General features: G+C 38.3%; 1 protein-coding gene across 1 annotated transcript in view; it reads left to right on the top strand.

The window, feature by feature from the left end:
• Hpse (heparanase) overlaps positions 1-18,834 on the top strand; it is a 42,661-nt gene that overhangs the window by 16,430 nt on the left and 7,397 nt on the right. The window contains exons 4-11 of the mRNA XM_042668465.1: positions 3,696-3,869; positions 5,046-5,214; positions 5,745-5,792; positions 6,546-6,639; positions 7,167-7,273; positions 9,077-9,191; positions 11,708-11,826; positions 13,171-13,317. Of these exons, the coding sequence (XP_042524399.1) occupies positions 3,696-3,869; positions 5,046-5,214; positions 5,745-5,792; positions 6,546-6,639; positions 7,167-7,273; positions 9,077-9,191; positions 11,708-11,826; positions 13,171-13,317 (973 nt within the window). The remainder of the gene's footprint in view (positions 1-3,695; positions 3,870-5,045; positions 5,215-5,744; positions 5,793-6,545; positions 6,640-7,166; positions 7,274-9,076; positions 9,192-11,707; positions 11,827-13,170; positions 13,318-18,834) is intronic.

Below are 18,834 nucleotides of genomic sequence, written 5' to 3'. Positions count from 1 at the left end.
TCCTATTTTATAAATTGCTATCTGGGTTATTTTCATGCCACGGATCTTTACTGGTGAGCAGTCAGAAAATAATTAAGAATAGGATAGCTGTGAGTTTCCTTAGTTTCTCCTACTTGGAGGAGAATGTAGGTTGGGTAGGTTTTCTTCTTAGTTTTATTTTATTTTGTGCCAGTGCTGGAAATTGAAACTAGGCCTTGGGCGCTGTCCCTTAACTTTTTGCTCAAGGCTAGTAGCACTCTACCAACTTGAGCCACATGTCCACTTCTGGCTTTTTGCTGGTTAATTGGAGAGGAGAGTCTCACAGACTGTCCTGCCCAGGCTGGCTTCGAATGGCAATCCTCACATCTCAGCCTCCTGAGTAGCGAGGATAGTAGATGTGAGCCATCCAAACAAGGCTTATTTTTATTTTTAAGAGTAGATTCAACTTCTGGGTAACATGGTGCACAGCTAGAATCTCAGCTTCTTAGGAGGCAGAGATAGGGGATAATGGTTTGAAGTCAGTCCAGGTAAAACTTAGAGATCTTATCTTAAAAAAAAAGTAGAGTTTGGGAAAGATGGGGGAGAATGTTGGAAGAGGTAGCTTTGATTAAGAGGCCTTATACTCATAATATGACTTGTCGAATTGAAACTTTTTTGGATAATATGTTAAATATTTTAAAAAGTTGGTTTGAACTCAGAAATACTTAGTTTTTATTCTTAGAGATGTTACTGTTTAAATTATGTTACAGGGTATGGATAATAGAATTTCAAGGTACATAAGTTCCAGTGCATTTGGAAGAATAAAAAATAGAGGAATAACGGAGGTGGAATTGTCTATATTGTCTAATATGCAAGCATTCTAGGCTTTCTGAAAATGCCACCATCTTTCCAAAAGGCTAGTATAACATCTGGAAGGGTTTTCATGGTGTACAACTGGTTTTTCCTTGTGTTCTTTCCACCTTAGTTTTCTGGGATAGATAAGTGCTTGCGCTCCTTCAACATTTTATCCATTGCTAGGGCCCTGTAGGGCTAAGGTGGTAGCTTGTAGTTGGGTGAGCTGGAGCCAGGGCTCAGGTGAGAACTTCCTGATCCAGGAAGCTTCTGCATGATTTTGTAGTGTTTAAGCTTATGACACTGTGTGACTAGGTAGCTGAATTACCACTTTATAATAAGCTCTGCTGATAACACTCTGATCAGAAGGCTGTGGCCTTAGTTTAAGCCTTTGCCTTACTGGGAATTTGTTTCCTCACAGGTGGGGGTTTGCAGTAGGCTCAGATACCTCCCAAGGCTATGTTGTTCTAAATTGTGGCTTTAAGACCCAAGCTTCTCAGACCCTGATGTGTGTCACTCCTGATGATTGGCCACAGCTCTGTGGAAGTGACACAGCAAAAGTCACATACAACACCTGAAGCAGCTTGCTGGGTGGTGCCGCTTCAGGAGGCTCTGTTGCCTGTTCTGAATCCGCCCTTCACTGCTGCAATCCTCCCGGGAATTTAGGCCAAAGTTAGAAACAAAACTGGAGCAAGCTTTCCAGATCAGTACAGTTTTGGGTTTATTTTGTACCTAGAAGCATTTGGGAGTGAATTTCAGTTTCACAAATGACTCTGAAATACACATGAAAATCATAGAGACTTACTATGCATAAGATTAGTGATTTAATCGTTATTTATTTATTTTGCCAGTCCTGGTGCTTGAACTCAGGGCCTAAGCACTGTTCCTGAGCTTCATTTGCTCAAGGCTAGCACTTTATCACTTGAGTCACAGTGCCACTTCAGCCTTTTCTGTTTATGTGGTACTGAGGAATCGAACCCAGGGCTTCATGCATGCTAGGCAAGCACTCTACCACTAAGCCACATTCCCAGCCCAAGATTTAAACACCACACTTAAAATTCTGTTGTTGCCACTGTGATCACAGACCAGCTTATGATTCGAAATCTGGGTACAGGCATTCCCAAACTTGTATCGTACTTAGTGTCACTGTAATTTATTTGTTCGTCTGTTTTGTGACAATGATGGGGCTTGTTCTCAGAGCTTGGGCACTGTCCCTTTGCTTTTTCACTCAAGGCTCATGCTCTACTCCTTGAGGCACTTCTCTACTTCCAGCTTTTTAGTAGTTAATTTGAGTCCCATGGACTTTCCTGTTCCAGCTGGCTTCCAACTGCTCCTTAGACCTCAGCCTCCTGAGTAGCTAGAATTGCAGCAGTAAGCTACCAGCGCCCAGCTAGTAATTTTATTTTTCACAGAATACTTGGATTAAAAGAAATATCTGAAGCTTGATTATTAAAACATTAGGTTTAAACAAATTAATAGTAATAGTCTTATCAAGCTCAACAGATGTGGATGTTTTCCCCTGGCAAACTTAAAAGGCCGTGAGATGCCCTATGAGTAGGATGGCCCTGTTAGATGTCAGATGAATACTTCTTCTGCATACTTCTGCATACTTCTTTGAGTATGCCGTATTCTCAACTATTAAGAATGCTATCCTGTCAAGACGTATTGTATTCATAAGCTGCTTTGTTGAATGGCAACTCCTTTGCATAACTACTTACAGATAATATTCAAAAAAGAATGCTCTCATGTCAAATACTGTATACACATACATATGCACATTATATGTACACTATACACACACGTATATGTATATATACATATACATATATATATATACATATATATATATGTATATATATATATGGCTTGAGCATTGTCCCTGTACTGTTTTTTGCTCAAAGCTAGTGCTGTACAACTTTGAACCAGAGCTCCACTTCCAGTTTTTAAGTGGTTAATTGGAAGATAAGAGTCTCACAGACTTTCCTGCCTAGGCTACCTTCAAACTACAATCCTCAGATCTGAGCCTCCTGAGTAGCTAGAGCTGCAGGCACGAGCCATTGCATTGGCTTACTATCTTGTGTGTTTATTTGCTAACCCTACAAGAATGACCAAAAATTCACTGTGGCGCCCTAGGATACCCTGGTAGTAGTTTAAAAACCACAGGCCTATAGCTCTAGGCCAGTGTTTAAATGTAAGATTGTATTTATTTTAACACATTACATGGGAATTTTTTTTTTTATTTCTTTGTTTTTTCCGGTCGTGGGGCCTGAACTCTGGGCCTGGGCACTGTCTTTCAGCTCTTCAGCTCAAGGCTAGTGCTCTACCACTTGAGCCACAGCGCCACTTCCGGCTTTTTTCTTTTTTTGCTTATGTGGTACTGAGGAATCGAACCCAGGGTCTCAGGCATGCAAGGCAAGCGCTCTACCATTGAACCACCTTCCCAGCCCCTACACGGGAATTTTTAAAAAATCTTATTAAATATAATTTGAGTTACCTTTGTATTTTATAATTGAGTGAGTAGAGTTATTTAGATTATAAAAGGTAAGATATATGCTAATTAATGACCATCTGCTTTGAATATTGAACACTGAGCCATAAACTGTGGTTTCCTGATTTACCTTCAGTCACCTGAGTAAAACCAGAGTCCCAGACTTGATTTTCTTGTACTTAGCAAGGAGCTTCTAACAGCTAAAGCAAATGAGGTAAAAAATGTTTCAATTTTGTTTATCCAATTTTGTCATCACTTAGACATACAGACAGTCACTTACTTGGGCTAGAATTGCTTTGATTTAACAAAAGAAATGGTAAGCCATCTTAAAAGCAAGGCTGAGATGTTCTTCAGTGTAGTGCAGACCTGAGCACGGAGTGTTACATTTCTCTTCTAGGGAGCTCAGTGGACATGTTGTATGCTTTTGCAAATTGCTCTGGATTGGACTTGATTTTTGGACTAAATGCTTTACTGAGGAATGCAGATATGCATTGGAACAGCTCGAATGCTAAGCTGCTTCTGGACTATTGCTCATCCAAGGGATACAACATTTCCTGGGAACTGGGCAATGGTAAGCACTCCTGCGAACATTTCACTAATAAGGGGATTCCCCATTGACATGTTTATTCCTATTTATGATATTGTTCTAAAAATATGTATAAGATACATATTAATTGAACCAAATAAGAGTTTTCATTGACATATTGTGACTTAAAAATATTAGTAAATAATTCTTCCATGTTCTCAGCAATGAAACTATTGACATGGTATATGGTAAAACACCCTTATATGCCTAGAAGCTATTGCTAATTCCAGCTTATTTATTGTTATTCTCATGATTATTGTTATTATTGTATCAGGCCCTTCCCACTTTAAAAATGTTTATTTTGAGGCAGGGTTTCTAAGTTTTCCTTGCTGGCATTGAACTTGCTTTCCTCCTGTTCAAGCTTTTCAATAGTTGAAATTATAGGTGTGTGCCTCCAGGCCCAGTTTATGTTATTTTTTGAGATGAGAAAAACTACTGGAGCCAGCAACTTCCCTAGCTCCCAGGTTCCCTTGAGATTTTCAGTCTCTTAAGCCCATTATGTTTGGCAGACTGGGCTCAGCAAAACTGGAGTAATTAATTTGATTTTACTCCTCACTTCCTCTTTCTTTCTCAAGTTGTCAGTTAACTCAACAACCCCATGTCAACCTAGCTCAAGCTAGCAGAAAGTTTCCAGTCTAGAATCTCACCTGGCTCAAGCTCCTGGGGGTCTCCCGCTTCACACCTATTTTGCAAAGAATTAAGCCACGTTTATTCAAAATATTAAATTGCCATTCTATATATCAGCCAAGAAAACTGAATATAAAGTGGGAAAATGAAATTCAGTAATTTAATAAGTACATACAACATCTTCCAAGTACTGTTCTGAGCATTCCATGATTAAATATTTTTTTTTCTGAATATTGTTTTTTTTTAAAGTAAATTAGGTTACTAAATACTAGATATAGGCTATTTCCCAACCGTCCACTGGTTTAATATACTGATTATTAACTTCACCTTGGTAAATGTTCCTCTTCACACCAAGGTACATAATTAAAATTCTCAGTTTTTTCTGGAGTATCTTCTTTGTAACTGAGGATTTTTTCCTGACTGGATGACTAAGTTTTTATAATTTGGAAAATGTTTGTAACCTGTTTGCTTTTAAATAATACTTTTTTAAGATTGTGTAGGTACATGATGAGTGTGAGAATTGCTGTCTTTCAGAACCTAACAGTTTCTGGAAGAAGTCTGGTATTTTCATCGATGGATTACAGTTAGGAGAAGATTTTATTGAGTTGCATAAACTTCTAGGGAAGTCCACTTTCAAAAATGCGAAACTTTATGGTCCTGATGTTGGTCAGCCACGGGGAAAGACAGTTAAGTTGCTAAGGAGGTAAGAGCTAGAGGATGCAGAATCACATGTCTTGAATGTTCCTGGCTAGGTGCTGGTGGCTTACTTCTGTAATCCTAGCTACTCAGGAGGATGAGACCTGCAGAACTGAGGTCTGAAGCCAGTCCAAGAAACTTCATGTCTATGTAACTAGCAAAATGCTAGACTGGTGCCCAAGTGATAGAGCACCAGTCATGAGCAAGAAAGCTGAGCACAATTCCCTGAGTTCAAACCCCAGTACCAGCACATAAATAAATGAATAAACAAATAAATTAACAAACAAATATTTCTCTGGTGGAGAGTCTCCGGCAGTTCACCTATTATTAAACACATTGCTTCCTGACTATGTGGTTTAACAAAGAGAGCGCACAGGCTCAGAAAAGTAGGGATTCTGGGGCTGAGGGCATCTGTGATTAGTGTGTTTGTGTGATCTTAACACAATAACCAGCCATTTCTAGGGGAAAGTCTTGTATAAATGTTGTTCTTGACTATGAAGATTGCATGATAGCATTAATGGATTTTTTTTTTTTTAGTTTCCTGAAAGCTGGTGGAGAAGTGATTGATTCAGTCACTTGGCATCAGTAAGTATATTGCTGGTTCTTTAAGCCTTGTTGCCAGCTTTTAAAAAAGTTATTCCTCTTAACTATTAGATTTATAGTTCAAGTAAGAAATGGGTAGTATCTCAAGCATCATTATACTCAGATTTTAATATTAACAGAATAAAAATTTAATGTTATTTTAAGTAATGGGGAAGTTTCCATAAAGATCAAAGTACACTGCCAATTAACTTATGGAATGTAAAAGTACATAAAGACTGCTTGCTGAAGAGCCAGGAGTGTCTGTACTTAGGGATGCCTTTTATTTTGTGTGTGTGTGTGTGTGTGCCAGTACTGGGGCTTGAACTCAGATCCTCAAGCTCTCCTTTAGCTCTATTGCTCAAGACTGTCACTGTATCGCTTGAGCCATGCCTCCATTTCTAGCTTTTTGATGATTAATTGGAGACAAGAATCTCATGGACTTCTATGCCTAGGCTGGCTTCAAACCACAATCCTCAACCCCCCACAATCCACAGTGGCTAGGATCACAGGTATGAGCCACCAGCACTCGGCATGCTGTCTCTTCTTAAGGCAGAGAATTGCCTTCTAGTTATGTGGGCAATACTGTCTTTTCCCATATCTCTCTTCTATCATTGGTCCCTCCCTAGTAGCACTTCTGCTTTTTATTATTATTGTTGTTATTCCTAATAAGGGCGAGAAAGTTAAGAAGGAGAACAGAGTTAGTGATTGATTGACAATCAGAAAGTAAACGTGATTATTTTTTTCTGAATAACTTAGCTACTATCTGAATGGACGCATTGCTACCAAAGAAGATTTCATAAACCCTGATGTTCTGGATACTTTTATTTTATCTGTACAAAAAATTTTCCAGGTAATGATCTTCAAAATTTTTTCATGTAAAAAAAAATCTTTATTTTATAGTTTAGTTAGTTCTATGTTATATATATACACACACACATATATATATACACAATAGTTCTAAGTTATATTTCATATATAATTGGCATATCATATATAGTATGAATATCATATGAAACATGTATATCGTATATAATATATCATGTATATTATATAATTTTGAAGAACAAGCACTGTCTTATTCTCCCTTGGTTTTCTCCTCAGCATTGGATATTATCCATGTATGTTGAGTAGAAATTTAAAGTTCTTCCATTAGACTTGCAGTAGAATTAACTGTCACAGACCATGGTGTTAGATTTATTTATATTCCTTCTGTGCCTTCGCATTTTGATTTAACACAACTAGCCTAAGATCTAACTAACAGTGAACAGTGTTTATAAAGTAGAAGATGGGAACATGTGGATTCGAATGCGGTGGGTCTTCCCCAGCACAGCCAGTCAGCATGTTTGCAGTTACCATGGCAACTTTCCTGGTCCACAGGTGGTTGAGGAGACCAGACCCAGCAAGAAGGTCTGGTTAGGAGAAACCAGCTCTGCATATGGGGGCGGAGCACCGTTGCTGTCCAACACCTTTGCAGCTGGCTTCATGTGAGTCACATGGGCCTGGCCCTGGGCTCAGATGTCCCTCTTTTCCATTTCTTTGTCAGTCTCATGACCACACACTCACCTTACCCTTTGTGTCAAAAACTAGATCAATGACAGTTTTGATGGCTGAGCCCAAAACTTGGTGCCAGATTTTGCCAAAAAATAAAGTTCCAAAGTCTCTTAGACATATTTAAGAAGTTTTTGTTTGTTAGTTGGGGCCTCTAAGAATGCCACCTACTCTGCATTAGTCAGCTTTCTGTCCTCTGAGGAGCTCATTGTTAGTCAGGCATGGTGGTGTACACCTATAATCCCAGTACTTGAGAGGCAGAAGCAGAATTTCAGGCCAGCCTAGGATCTCTATCTCATTATCTATCAATCTATCTATCTATCTATCTATCTATCTATCTATCTATCTATCTATCTATCTATCTATCTCTATCTATCTGTCCGTCTGTCTGTCTACCTACCTACCTACCTACGAATCTGTCTATCTAGATATAGATATATCTCCTAGGCTAGCTTGGAATTCATAGTTATACATACATGGATATATATATATATACATATATATATATATATATATATCTAGATAGAGAAAAGGGACATTGTTATACCTTTGGCAAGAGATCTATCTATTCTCTTTAGCTTGAGATCTGTCTATCTCTAGCTAGAGATCTCTGGCCTGGTAAATGAGGCGGGAAAGAAGGAAGGAGGAAGAAAGGAAAGAAGGAAGGAAGAGGGCTGGGAAGGTAGCTCAGTGGTAAAGTGCTTGCCTTACATGCATGAGGCACTAGATTCGATTCCTCAGCACCACATAAGCAGAAAAAGCCAAAAGTGGCACTGTGGCTCAAGTGGTAGAGCGCTAGCCTTGAGCTGAAGAGCTGAAGGACAGCGCCCAGGCCCAGAGTTCAGGGCACACAACCGGCAAAAAAAAAAAAGGAAGAAAGAAGAGAGGAAAAGAAGAAAGGAGGAAGGGAGGAAGAGAAGAAGGAAGGAAGGGGCAGGCTTTGGATCTGAGGATACTTGTGTATGTAGCTGTATTATAGATTCCCAAGAAGTTTGAAGCCTAAAGTATATTAGGTCACACCAGAGCAGCTTACCAATAAAGTTAAAGATTTACTAAATCACCTCATTACTCTTTGATTGCATTGACTTGATGGCTTTAAACTACTGGTTTACTTAAGTCAGTACTCGATTTTCTTAGTACTTTTAATCCATAGATTTTTCTCCTCAATTTGTGTTGAGATTATCTTCTTTCCTCTCCTGTTCTCATTGTCTCCCCACCATCCTTAGTGCCATAAATTTAGACTAAAGCAGCAATCCTTTATGCTCATGGGGGTATGAGAAATAGATATTTTACTATTGATCGACATAGCAAGGGGAGAAAGCAAAAGGGAAAATGATTTAATTGTGGTTCTATTTAGTTCACATTTTGACTCTGTTGACTGCAACCTTCTTTTACACAGAGCGTGTGTGTCGGGGGTGGGGGTGGTGGTATGGAGAGGGCAAACTGGAGGATTAAGAATTGTCTATGAGGGTGGGGATTTGTCTACTTAGCTTTGTATAGTTGCCCTGAAAGGAACTCCTAGATTAAGAGTCTTCTAGGACTTCTTACTTTACCAAAATGTAGAAAGATGTAGAGGCATGGGGCATTGTGCACAGGTCACCATTTCATTTAGACTGCTTATTCATAATGAATCCTAACTTCCTGTCAAGTCCTTCCACACAGACAAACGCGTTTATGTATAAGTAGAACTGAGTGACTGTTGCTTTCAAATCTGAACAGCTGGTATCATTGTGTCACAGGTGGCTGGATAAATTGGGCCTGTCAGGCCAAATGGGCATAGAGGTGGTGATGAGGCAGGTGCTCTTTGGAGCTGGAAACTACCACTTGGTGGATGAAAACTTCAAACCACTACCTGTAAGTGACCATTCTTTTTCTGTTTCTGTGACTAGCTGAAAGGAAGCTTAGGACCCCTCCTACAAGCAGGTCATGCCTCTCTATAGAGAGCTCAATCTTGGAAGTCAACAGGGCCCTTAGAGATCAGCATTTTTGTATTTTAAGAGAAAAAAATAGCCAGGGATAACCTTCATAATATAGCCCATTTGAGCCAGGCACTGGTAGCTCACACCTGTAATCCTAGCTACTTAGGAGCCTAAGATCTGAGGATCACAGTTCAAAGCCAGCCTGGGCAGGAAACTCTGTGAAACTCTTATCTCAAGTAAACCACCAGAAAGCTAGAAGTGAAAATGTGGTTCTAGTAACTAGCCTTGAGCAAAACAATCTCAGGAACAGCTCCCAGGCTATCCCGGGACCAAAACACACACACACACACACACACACACACACACACACACACAATATATATATATATATAGTCCATTTGGAGCATGGTGTAAATTTTTTTAAAAGGGATAATTTGAAATTTTGTGACTCATTTTACAAGATTACAAACAAAATGTTCTACAAAGAAAATCTGAATTAAAATTGCACTTGGGTGCAGTGGTGCATGCCTATAGTTACAGCACTTGGAGAATGAATCAGGATAGAGTTTATGGCTCATTTAGACAAAGTAGCAAGTTTTGAGGCCAGTCTGGGGTACATAGCAAGACCTTGTCTAAAATACAAAAGCTAAAGTTGCTGCTGTTATATCTAAAGCTTCAAACATTTTATATCATGAAACTGTAATGTTTTTTGTTTTTTATGTTTCACAATAAAATCTCACTGTGTAGCCCAGGCTGGTCTGGAATTTTCTGTTTTATTATTTTTTTTGTAACAAAATCTCACTATGTAATCCAGCTTGATCTACAACCAGCAGTCAGGCTGGCTTTGAACTTTCAGGTCTCATACCTCCTCCTTGAGTTCTGGAGTAGGCATATGCCACAACACTAGTTAGGAAATGATCATTTATTTAACTTTACAACAAGCCAGTACCATCTAAGCTTTTTCTTTGTTGTTGGTGGTGGTGTTTTTGTTTTGTTTTGTTTTTTTGTCGGTCATGAGGCCTGAACTCTGAGCCTGGGCACTGTCCCTCAACTCTTCAGCTCAAGGCTAGCCCTCTACTACTTGAGCCACAGCGCCACTTCCAGCTTTTTCTGCTTATGTGGTGCTGAGGAATCAAACCCAGGGCCTCATGCATGTGAAGCAAGCACTCTACCATTGAGCCACCTTCCCAGCCCTCATCTATGTTTTTTTTAATCACCATAAGAATGACTATTTTGTCAATAATATTAAAAGTATTTATGAAGCAAATCTCATATCTTCCCCATCTCCTACCTTTGGTAATAAACTTTTTACTCAAAATGCCACCTGAAAGATACATAAGTCTAAAAATTTAAGGTATAGATGGAGCCCTAAGAAGTATGAGCTTATAGTCTAAAGAGTACTTGAAGATATCTGTTCAAACAATAACTCTTAAAGAAATCACTTGAGTATAGTCAATGTTTTTCATTTCCTCATTGTTTGAAATATCATTATAGTTGATCATTCAAATTAGAATTTGATCTGTCTCCTAAGTATGCTCACTTTAAAATTCATCTCCCTTTATTCATTTATAAAAACAGGTATTTTTCTATGTTGTTTCCCATAGTCTAGAATTTACTAGATTTATTCCTACTGTATCATTTGTCAGGATCCTCTATCCACTGTGTTTCTTGTGACTAGCAGTTAGAAATTTTGGGGGGGGGTTGTCAATAATTTTTCACAGATGATACACTCTGTGTTCTATCAAAACACATAGTATATTTTTGTCTCAGTTTTTGAACTTTTGTTTTCAGTTCAAAATGTCAAGTTCATCTTGGTCAGTGCCACCTCTTCCATTATTCTTCTCTCCTTCTATGCCAGTCCTACCCAGCCTTCTCAAGTTACCTGGCTCCATTTTCATATATGTATATTTATTATGACTGTATTTGTCCACCCTTCCTCTCTCCATTATTCTGTTCCTGCTATCCTTAAGCTCTACCCCTCAGTCTTCTTTTTTTAATCTTGATAGCTAGTGATGAGGGTCACCTCATTCATTACTTTGAGAAAACTATAAGGAAGTTGTTTCTTAGGTAGAAATTTAATTTCAAAAGTTGTTTTTGTGTGTGTGGGTAAGTGCATGTGTCTTAAAAGTTCTGCTTTAAGTTTTGCTTTGAATCCTTCGATTAAAGAACACTGAGCATATTTAAACCCTCTGAGCAGTGGCTGGATCTTAAAATCTACCTTCTAGTGGCTAGGGCCCTCTGAATCACAGAAAAAGGGTCCTCTGGGCATAAAAAGCAGCAAACAAGATACTTCCCTCAGATTCATGAAGATCACATGCATAAAGCAATTTAATTCCCCTATAAGTAACAGTCACACTATTTGTATAGCCATTATTTACCAGGTGTGTTTATAAAATAATAAGGAATAAGTAAAGACCTGTTTTTCCCTCCCCTTCTCAACTACCACAATAGGATTATTGGCTGTCTCTTCTGTTCAAGCAACTGGTGGGCACCAAGGTATTCATGGCAAGTGTGAAAGGCAAAGACAAGAGCAAACTACGAGTGTACCTTCACTGCACAAATACCAACCAGTGAGTACCAGGGGCACCCTGGCCAGCCAGCCAGCTTTGGTCTGGAAGCGCATGGCGACCTATCTGAATGGCATGACACCCTGCTGCTGTCTGTCTATACACTGGGCCTCAGCGGAGGCAATGTTCATTTTCCTTTTTGTATTCATTTCGTATTTATTATAATATAATATAAGACTCTAACTTCAAAAAACACTGCTTAAATAATGGCATTTGCAGTCCAACAACATGTTTATATAGTGTTGTAGTTGTCATAATCAAGGATAGGAACATATCCTGAGTTTTAGTAAATAAGATGGGTTACCACATGACAGAAACAGCTATATTTGAATAGTTAATTCATCAAAGGACCGTGAGTAAATGTAAAAATGAATGAGTTACTATGAATAAACAATGATAAGATATGAGACTTTTTTTGGGGGGGGTCGGTCATGGGGCCTGAACTCTAGATCTGGGCGTTGTCCCTCAGCTCTTCAGCTCAAGGCTAGCGCTCTACCACTTGAGTCACAGCACCACTTCCAGCTTGTTCTGCTTATGTGGTGCTGAGGAATGGAAACCAGGGCCTCATGCATGCAAGGGAAGCACTCTACCACTGAGCCACCTTCCCAGCCCTTATAAGACTATTTTTATCTCCTTGTATCATATGTGATAAATTTATTAAAGGAAAAGAAAAAAAAATCAGAGCATTCTAGTTTTTAGAATGGAGAGACCAGCATTTTGCAGCTCTGCCCTTTGGCTTTAGGTACCAGAACAACTTCTTATACTTCATGGAGTTTCTCTCCTTCTTAGTTTGAATTTGTCATTCCTGATACGGTGACACTAAAATACTATTCCTACCTAAAAAGCCACCTAGCGTTCCCTACTTCTGGGGCCTGAAAATTCTTAATAGGGACCCCCACCCAAGGGTAGGAGAATGTTTTGAATGGATAAATTCTGAAATGTGTCAGTATATATTTTTGTTGTTGTTGTTTCAGTCTTTTTATGAGACTAACAATAGCTCCTGCTTCATGATTTATAACTTGAATTTCCCTCAGTCCACAAATTTTACTTTTTACCATTAAGACTTCTTAAACTTAAAAATAGATGGTCTAGCTGGCTTCTAGGAACTCTGCCTGGCAAAACAGCAAAGAGCTCAGAGCTCTGGCTCTGATGGTGTGAAGAGCAGCTTTCTATTGTTTTCAAAATAGGAGTGCTGAATATTTAAAAAGAAAGGTATTAATAGGATCTATTATTATTATTATTATGGATATCAACATTTAATATCTAGGACTGCACTCACTCACCTTTAAGCACTTCATTTCTCTAACTGCAGAAACAGTTTGATTTAATTAATCTTTTTTCTTGTAGCCCTAGGTATCGAGAAGGAGATTTAACTCTCTATGCCCTAAATCTCTACAATGTCACCAAGCGCTTACAGCTACCAGATCAGTTATTTAACAAACAAGTGGATAAGTACCTTTTCAAACCTTCAGGACCTGACGGATTACTTTCCAAGTGAGTCTTTTGCATTAGCACGTGTGTGTGTGTGTGTGTGTGTGTGTGGTGTGTGTGTGGTGTGTGTGTGTGTGTGTGCATGTGCACACGGATGTGCATTTTAAATGTCTGAGAGATTTATTGGTGTTTTTTATGATAGAGACTTTTTCAAAAAGGGAGGCAAAGAAACAACAACCCACAAACAAAAAAGCAACTATTTCAAGTTCTAATCAATTTAACACCCAGGAAATATATTTATACATACTTATTAATTCAAATATAATGAGTTGAGAGTCCAAAGCACAGTCTGTCCATTATCTTAAAAGATATCCTACCTTTTAAAATAACTTATAGAACAGAGTCCACTTACATTTAGATGATTTTTCTTGGAAAAGACAATAGTTCTTAGTAATACAGTCACCAAATCAAAGCATCATCATACATAATTGCTAATAAGGGCATGGTAATACAATACCATTGGAGGTAAACTGGGTGTGAGTCTCTTACAGTAACTGAAGTCATATTTTGTTGTTGTTGTTGTTGTTGGGCGTGGAGCTTGAACTCTGGACTTGGGTATTGTTCTTGAGCTCTTCTACCACTTAAGCCACTGCACCACTTCTGGTTTTCTGGTGGTTATTTGGAGATCAGAGTCTCATGGATTTTCCTTCCCAGGCTGGCTTTGAACTGTGATCCTCAGATAGCCTCCTGAGTAGCTAGGATTATAGGTGTGAGCCACTGGTGCCTGTCTTGAGTCATATTGTTGTATTTTTTTGTTTGTTTTACTGTTGCATTAGTGGTGAAATACAATGGAGTCACATTTACATTCATCAGGTAAATAAGTACATTTCTTTCACAGAGTGTCAGCTGTTCCTTCATTCTCTCCCATTCCCCCCTTCTCATCTCCACCCACGAGTTGCACAGTTCACTTTCACCAATGTCCAGTGTGCGCCTCTGCTGCACTCCTTCAGCCTTTGCCCTCGGATTCTGTGTCCTTCCCCCACTGTCCCACCGATATGCACGTGAATATCACTGTATATCAGGTAAAGAATACAGTCATCAGAAAAAGAAAAAACAAATGAAGAAAAAAAGTCCTTTGTTTCCATCTTTGGAGTTCATTTCAGAATGCATACTATTCTATATACATATGGAGAGGTACTTGGGTTTGCATCTTTGTGATTCTCTCCTAAGACTTGTATGTGAGAATGTAGAATCCTGTGTCATTTATTATATCCCAGTGCATTTTAGCTCTAACTTCCACATCTCAGAGAGAACATGCACCATTTGTCTCTGATCAAATCCCTTAATGTGATTAGTTCTAGTTCTATCCATTTCCCTGCAAATGACATTATTTTATTCTTTCTAGTGGATGTATAGAATTCCATTGTATATAGGTACCACATTTTTTCGATCCATTCATCTATTGTGGGGCACCTGGGTTGTTTCCATATCTTACCTATTATGAATAGTGCGTCAATTAACATGGACATGCAGGTGTCCTGATTATATCCTGGCTCATGATGCTCAGGGTGGTTGCCAAGGAGTGGTATGACTGAGTCGTAGGGAGGGTCTGTGTTTAGTTTTGAGGAACGTCCAGAGTGGTTTACATTCTTACCAGCAGTGCAGTAGGGTTCCTGTTTCCTACATCCCTGCCCACATTTGTTGTTGTCCTAATTCATTATAGTCAACCTAAGCGGGGGTAAGATGGTATCTCAGGGTTGTTTTGATTTGCATTTCCTTTATGGCCAGGGATGATGAGCATTTCTTTATGTGACTCTTTGTCATTCTTACTTCTGAGAAGTCTCTTCTTAGCTCCCTTGCCCATTTAACAATTGGTGTATTAAGTTTGGAAGGGTTTAGTTTCTTGAGCTCCTTGTATATAGTGGGTAGTGGTCTTTGTCTGATGTATTGTTGGTAAATACCTTTCCCCAATTAGTTGGCTGTCTTCCTAGTTTGGAAGCTATGTCCTCAGCTATGCAGAAACTTTTTATTTTAATGTAGTCCCACCTGTTGAGTTTCTCTTCTATTTGCTGTGCCCCTGGACTCTATTTAGGAAGTTCCCTTCTATACCTATAAGTTCTAATGCTTCTCCTACTCTCTCTTGCAGTAGTTTCAGAGTTTCAGGTCTGACATTGAGGTCTTTGATCTACTTTGAATTCATGTTAGTGCAAGGTGATAAGCAGGGATCCACTTTTAGTTTTCTGCATATAGCTGCCCAGTTTTTCCAATACCATTAATTGAAGAGACTTTTTTTTTTTTTACAATTATGTCTTTGGCTCCTTTGTCAAATATCAGATGATTTTAAGTATGTGTTTTTATTTCTGAGTCTTCTAATCTGTTCCATTGGTCTTTGGTTCTATTTTTGAGTCAATACCAAACTGTTTTTGTAATTATGGCTCTGTAGTAGAGTTTGAAATCTAGCATTGTGATACCATCCGCATTGCTTCTTTTACCTAGAATTGCTGTGGCTATTCTAGGTCTTTTGTTATTTCATATGAATTTGTGGATTGTTTCTCTATCTCAGTAAAGAACGTCATTGGGATTTTGATGAGGGTTGCACTGAATTTGTTTATATCGCTTTTGCACTATGACTATTTTCACAATATTGATTCTACCTATCCATGAACATGGAAGATATTTCCATTTCCTGGTGTCCTCTTTGATTTATTTCCTTAGATTTTAATAGGTTTCTCTACAAAGATCTTTCACATCTTTGGTTAGGTTAATTCATAGTTTTTGTTTTGTTTTTATATTTGTTTGATTTCCCTTTTTGCTTGTGCATGGTTGGCATACAGAAAGGATACTGCTTTTTATGGGTTAATTTTATATCCTGCTACTTTGCTGAAGTGGTCGATCAACTCTAGGAGTTTGGGGGTGGAGTTTTATTTTTATCTTTGATGTATAAGTCATGTCATTTGCAAATAGGGATAGTTTAATTTCTTCTTTCCCTATGTGAATCCCTTTTGTGTCCTTTTCTTGCCTTATTACTCTGGCTAATAATTCCAGAACTGTATTGAAAAGGAGTGGAGAGAGTGGACATCCTTCCCTTTTTCCTAATTTTAGGGTAATTGGTTTTAGTTTTTCCCCATTTAGTATTGGACTGTTGGTCTGTCACATATAAACTTTATTGTTTTTAGTAATGTTCTCTCTATTTCTAGTTCTCCAAAACTTAATATGGATGTTGCATTTTGTCAAAGGCTTTTTCTGCATCTATTGAGATGATCATATGGTTCTTGTTCTTGGCTTTGTTGATGTGGTGAATGCAAATGCATATGTTAAACCAGCCTTGCATCTGAGGGAATGAAGCCTACTTGTTCATAATGTATGATTTTTTATTTGTTTTTGGATTCTGTCAGCTAATATTTTACTGAAGAGCCTTGCATCTATGTTCATCAGAGAAATTGGTCTGCAGGTTTTTGTTGGATTCTTACCTGGTTTTGGAACAGATGTGATATTGGTTTCACAGAATGAGTTTGGAATTTCTCCCTCTTCTATTTCATGGAAAAGCTTGAGGAGTATTAGTATTAGTTCATCTTTAAAAGTCTTCTGGAATTTAGGGGTGAATCCATCTGGCCTGGACCTTTCCTTATTGGAAGACTTCCAATTCCTTCTTCTAGCTTGTGGGTTAGTGGGTCATTTAGCTGGTTTGTATTTTCTTGGTTCAGTTTAGGTAGTTTGTATGTTTCTAAATATTCATCCATTTCTGCTAGTTTTTCCTTCTTTTGTGAGTATAGGTTTTGAAAATAGTCCTTTATAATCATTTGAATTTCTTGGATGTTTGTTAATGTTTCCTGTGGCATCTATGATCTTATTGATTTGAATTTCCAGTCTTCGTTTTTTTTTTATTAACCTCACAAGTGCTCTGCCAATTTTATTAATTTTTCAAAAAACCATTTTTTTCATTGATTTTATGTATAGTTTTTTTAGTTTCTATTTTGTTGATTTCTGCCCTAATCTTTGCTATCTCTCTTCATCTAGTAGTTTTAGATTTGATTTGCTCTTGTATTTTTGGCAGTTTTAATTGCATTATGAGGTTATTTACTTGAGCTGTTACTGGTTTTTTGTTTTTTTTTTTTGTCGGTTGTGGGGCTTGCACTCTGGGCTTGGGTGTTGTCCCTCAGCTCTTCAGCTCAAGGTGAGTGCTCTACCGCTTGAGCCACAACACCACTTCCTGTTATTGTTTTCTTTATGTGCTTAGAGCTATAAACCTTCTCTCAGCACTCTTTTTGCTTTATCCCAGAGGTTTTCTTGTGATGTACTTTCATTAAATTGTAAAAATTTTCTAATTTCTTTCTTAGTTTCTTCTGTGGTGTGTGTTTTATTCAGAAATGTGTATTCAGCCTCCATGTGTTTGAGTAATTTCTACAGTATGTTTTGTTGTTGAGAGCTAGTTTGATTCCACGTGGCCAGATAGGATGCAAGGAATGATGCCAATTCTCTTGTATCTGCTTACATTCTTCGTGTGAACTATGATACAATCTAATTTGGAGAATGTTCCTTGGGCTGCTGAGAAGAATGTGAATTGGGTGATTGTTGGGTGGAATACTCTGTAGGTGTCTGTTATGTCCAGTTGGGTTATGGTGTCATTTAGTTCAGAGGCTTCTTTGCTTATCTTTTGTTTGGTTGACCTGTCCTCCTTTGGTGAGAGAAGAGTATTAAAATCTCCCATTATGATTGTGTTTGGGTCTATCTTGTTCTTTAAGTCCAAAAGTATTTGTTTAACACATTTAGGTGCTTCATTATTTGGTGCATAAATATTGACCACTGTGATTTCCTTTTAGCGGATCACTTCCTTTGTTACTATGTAGTGACTTTCCTTGTATCTTTGTACTGATTTTAATGAAAAGTTTATTTTATCAGATATCAATATGATTACTTCTGCCTTCTTGCAGGATACATTTATATGTTAGATCATTTTCCATCCCTTTACTTGGAGTTTGTTTTCTTCTTTGGCTGTGAGATGGGTCTCTGGAGACAACAAATGGACAGATCTTGTTTTATGATCCAGTCTGCTGTTCTTTTCCTTTTGACTGGGGAATTGAGTCTGTTAATGTTTAGAATTATTGTAGAGTGATGTGTCATGTTTCCTGCCATTTTCTTTTTATTTATTTATTTATTTAGTTAGTTTTGGTCGGTCGTGGGGCTTGAATTCTGGGCTTGGATGCTGTCCCTGTGCTCTTCAGCTCAAGGCGAATGCTCTACCAGTTGAGCCACCGCACCACTTCTGGTTATCTAGTGGTTTTTATTGGAGATAAGAGTCTCATGGACTTTCCTGCCCGTGCTGGCTTTGAACCGCCATCCTCAGATCTCAGCCTCCAGAATAGCTAGGATTACAGATGTGAGCCACAGGCACCCGGCTGCCATTTTCTTTATTTCCTGTATTTTGCTACTTTCTCTTCCTATGCTTACTAAATTGGTCTTCTAGTGATTTTTTTCTAATGTGTGTCCTTGATTTTTATTGCTTTTGTCGGATTGTATACTTTACTGTATATATTCCTTTGAAATGTTTGTTTAGTGTGCATGAGTTTTTTACTTTTTGTC

Source organism: Dipodomys spectabilis, unplaced genomic scaffold (assembly GCF_019054845.1).
Source record: "Dipodomys spectabilis isolate Male_0828 unplaced genomic scaffold, ASM1905484v1 ptg000436l, whole genome shotgun sequence".
Lineage (NCBI taxonomy): Eukaryota > Metazoa > Chordata > Mammalia > Rodentia > Heteromyidae > Dipodomys > Dipodomys spectabilis.
The sequence above is the reverse complement of the archived record's forward strand: the minus strand, read 5'-3'. Positions and strand labels throughout refer to the sequence as shown.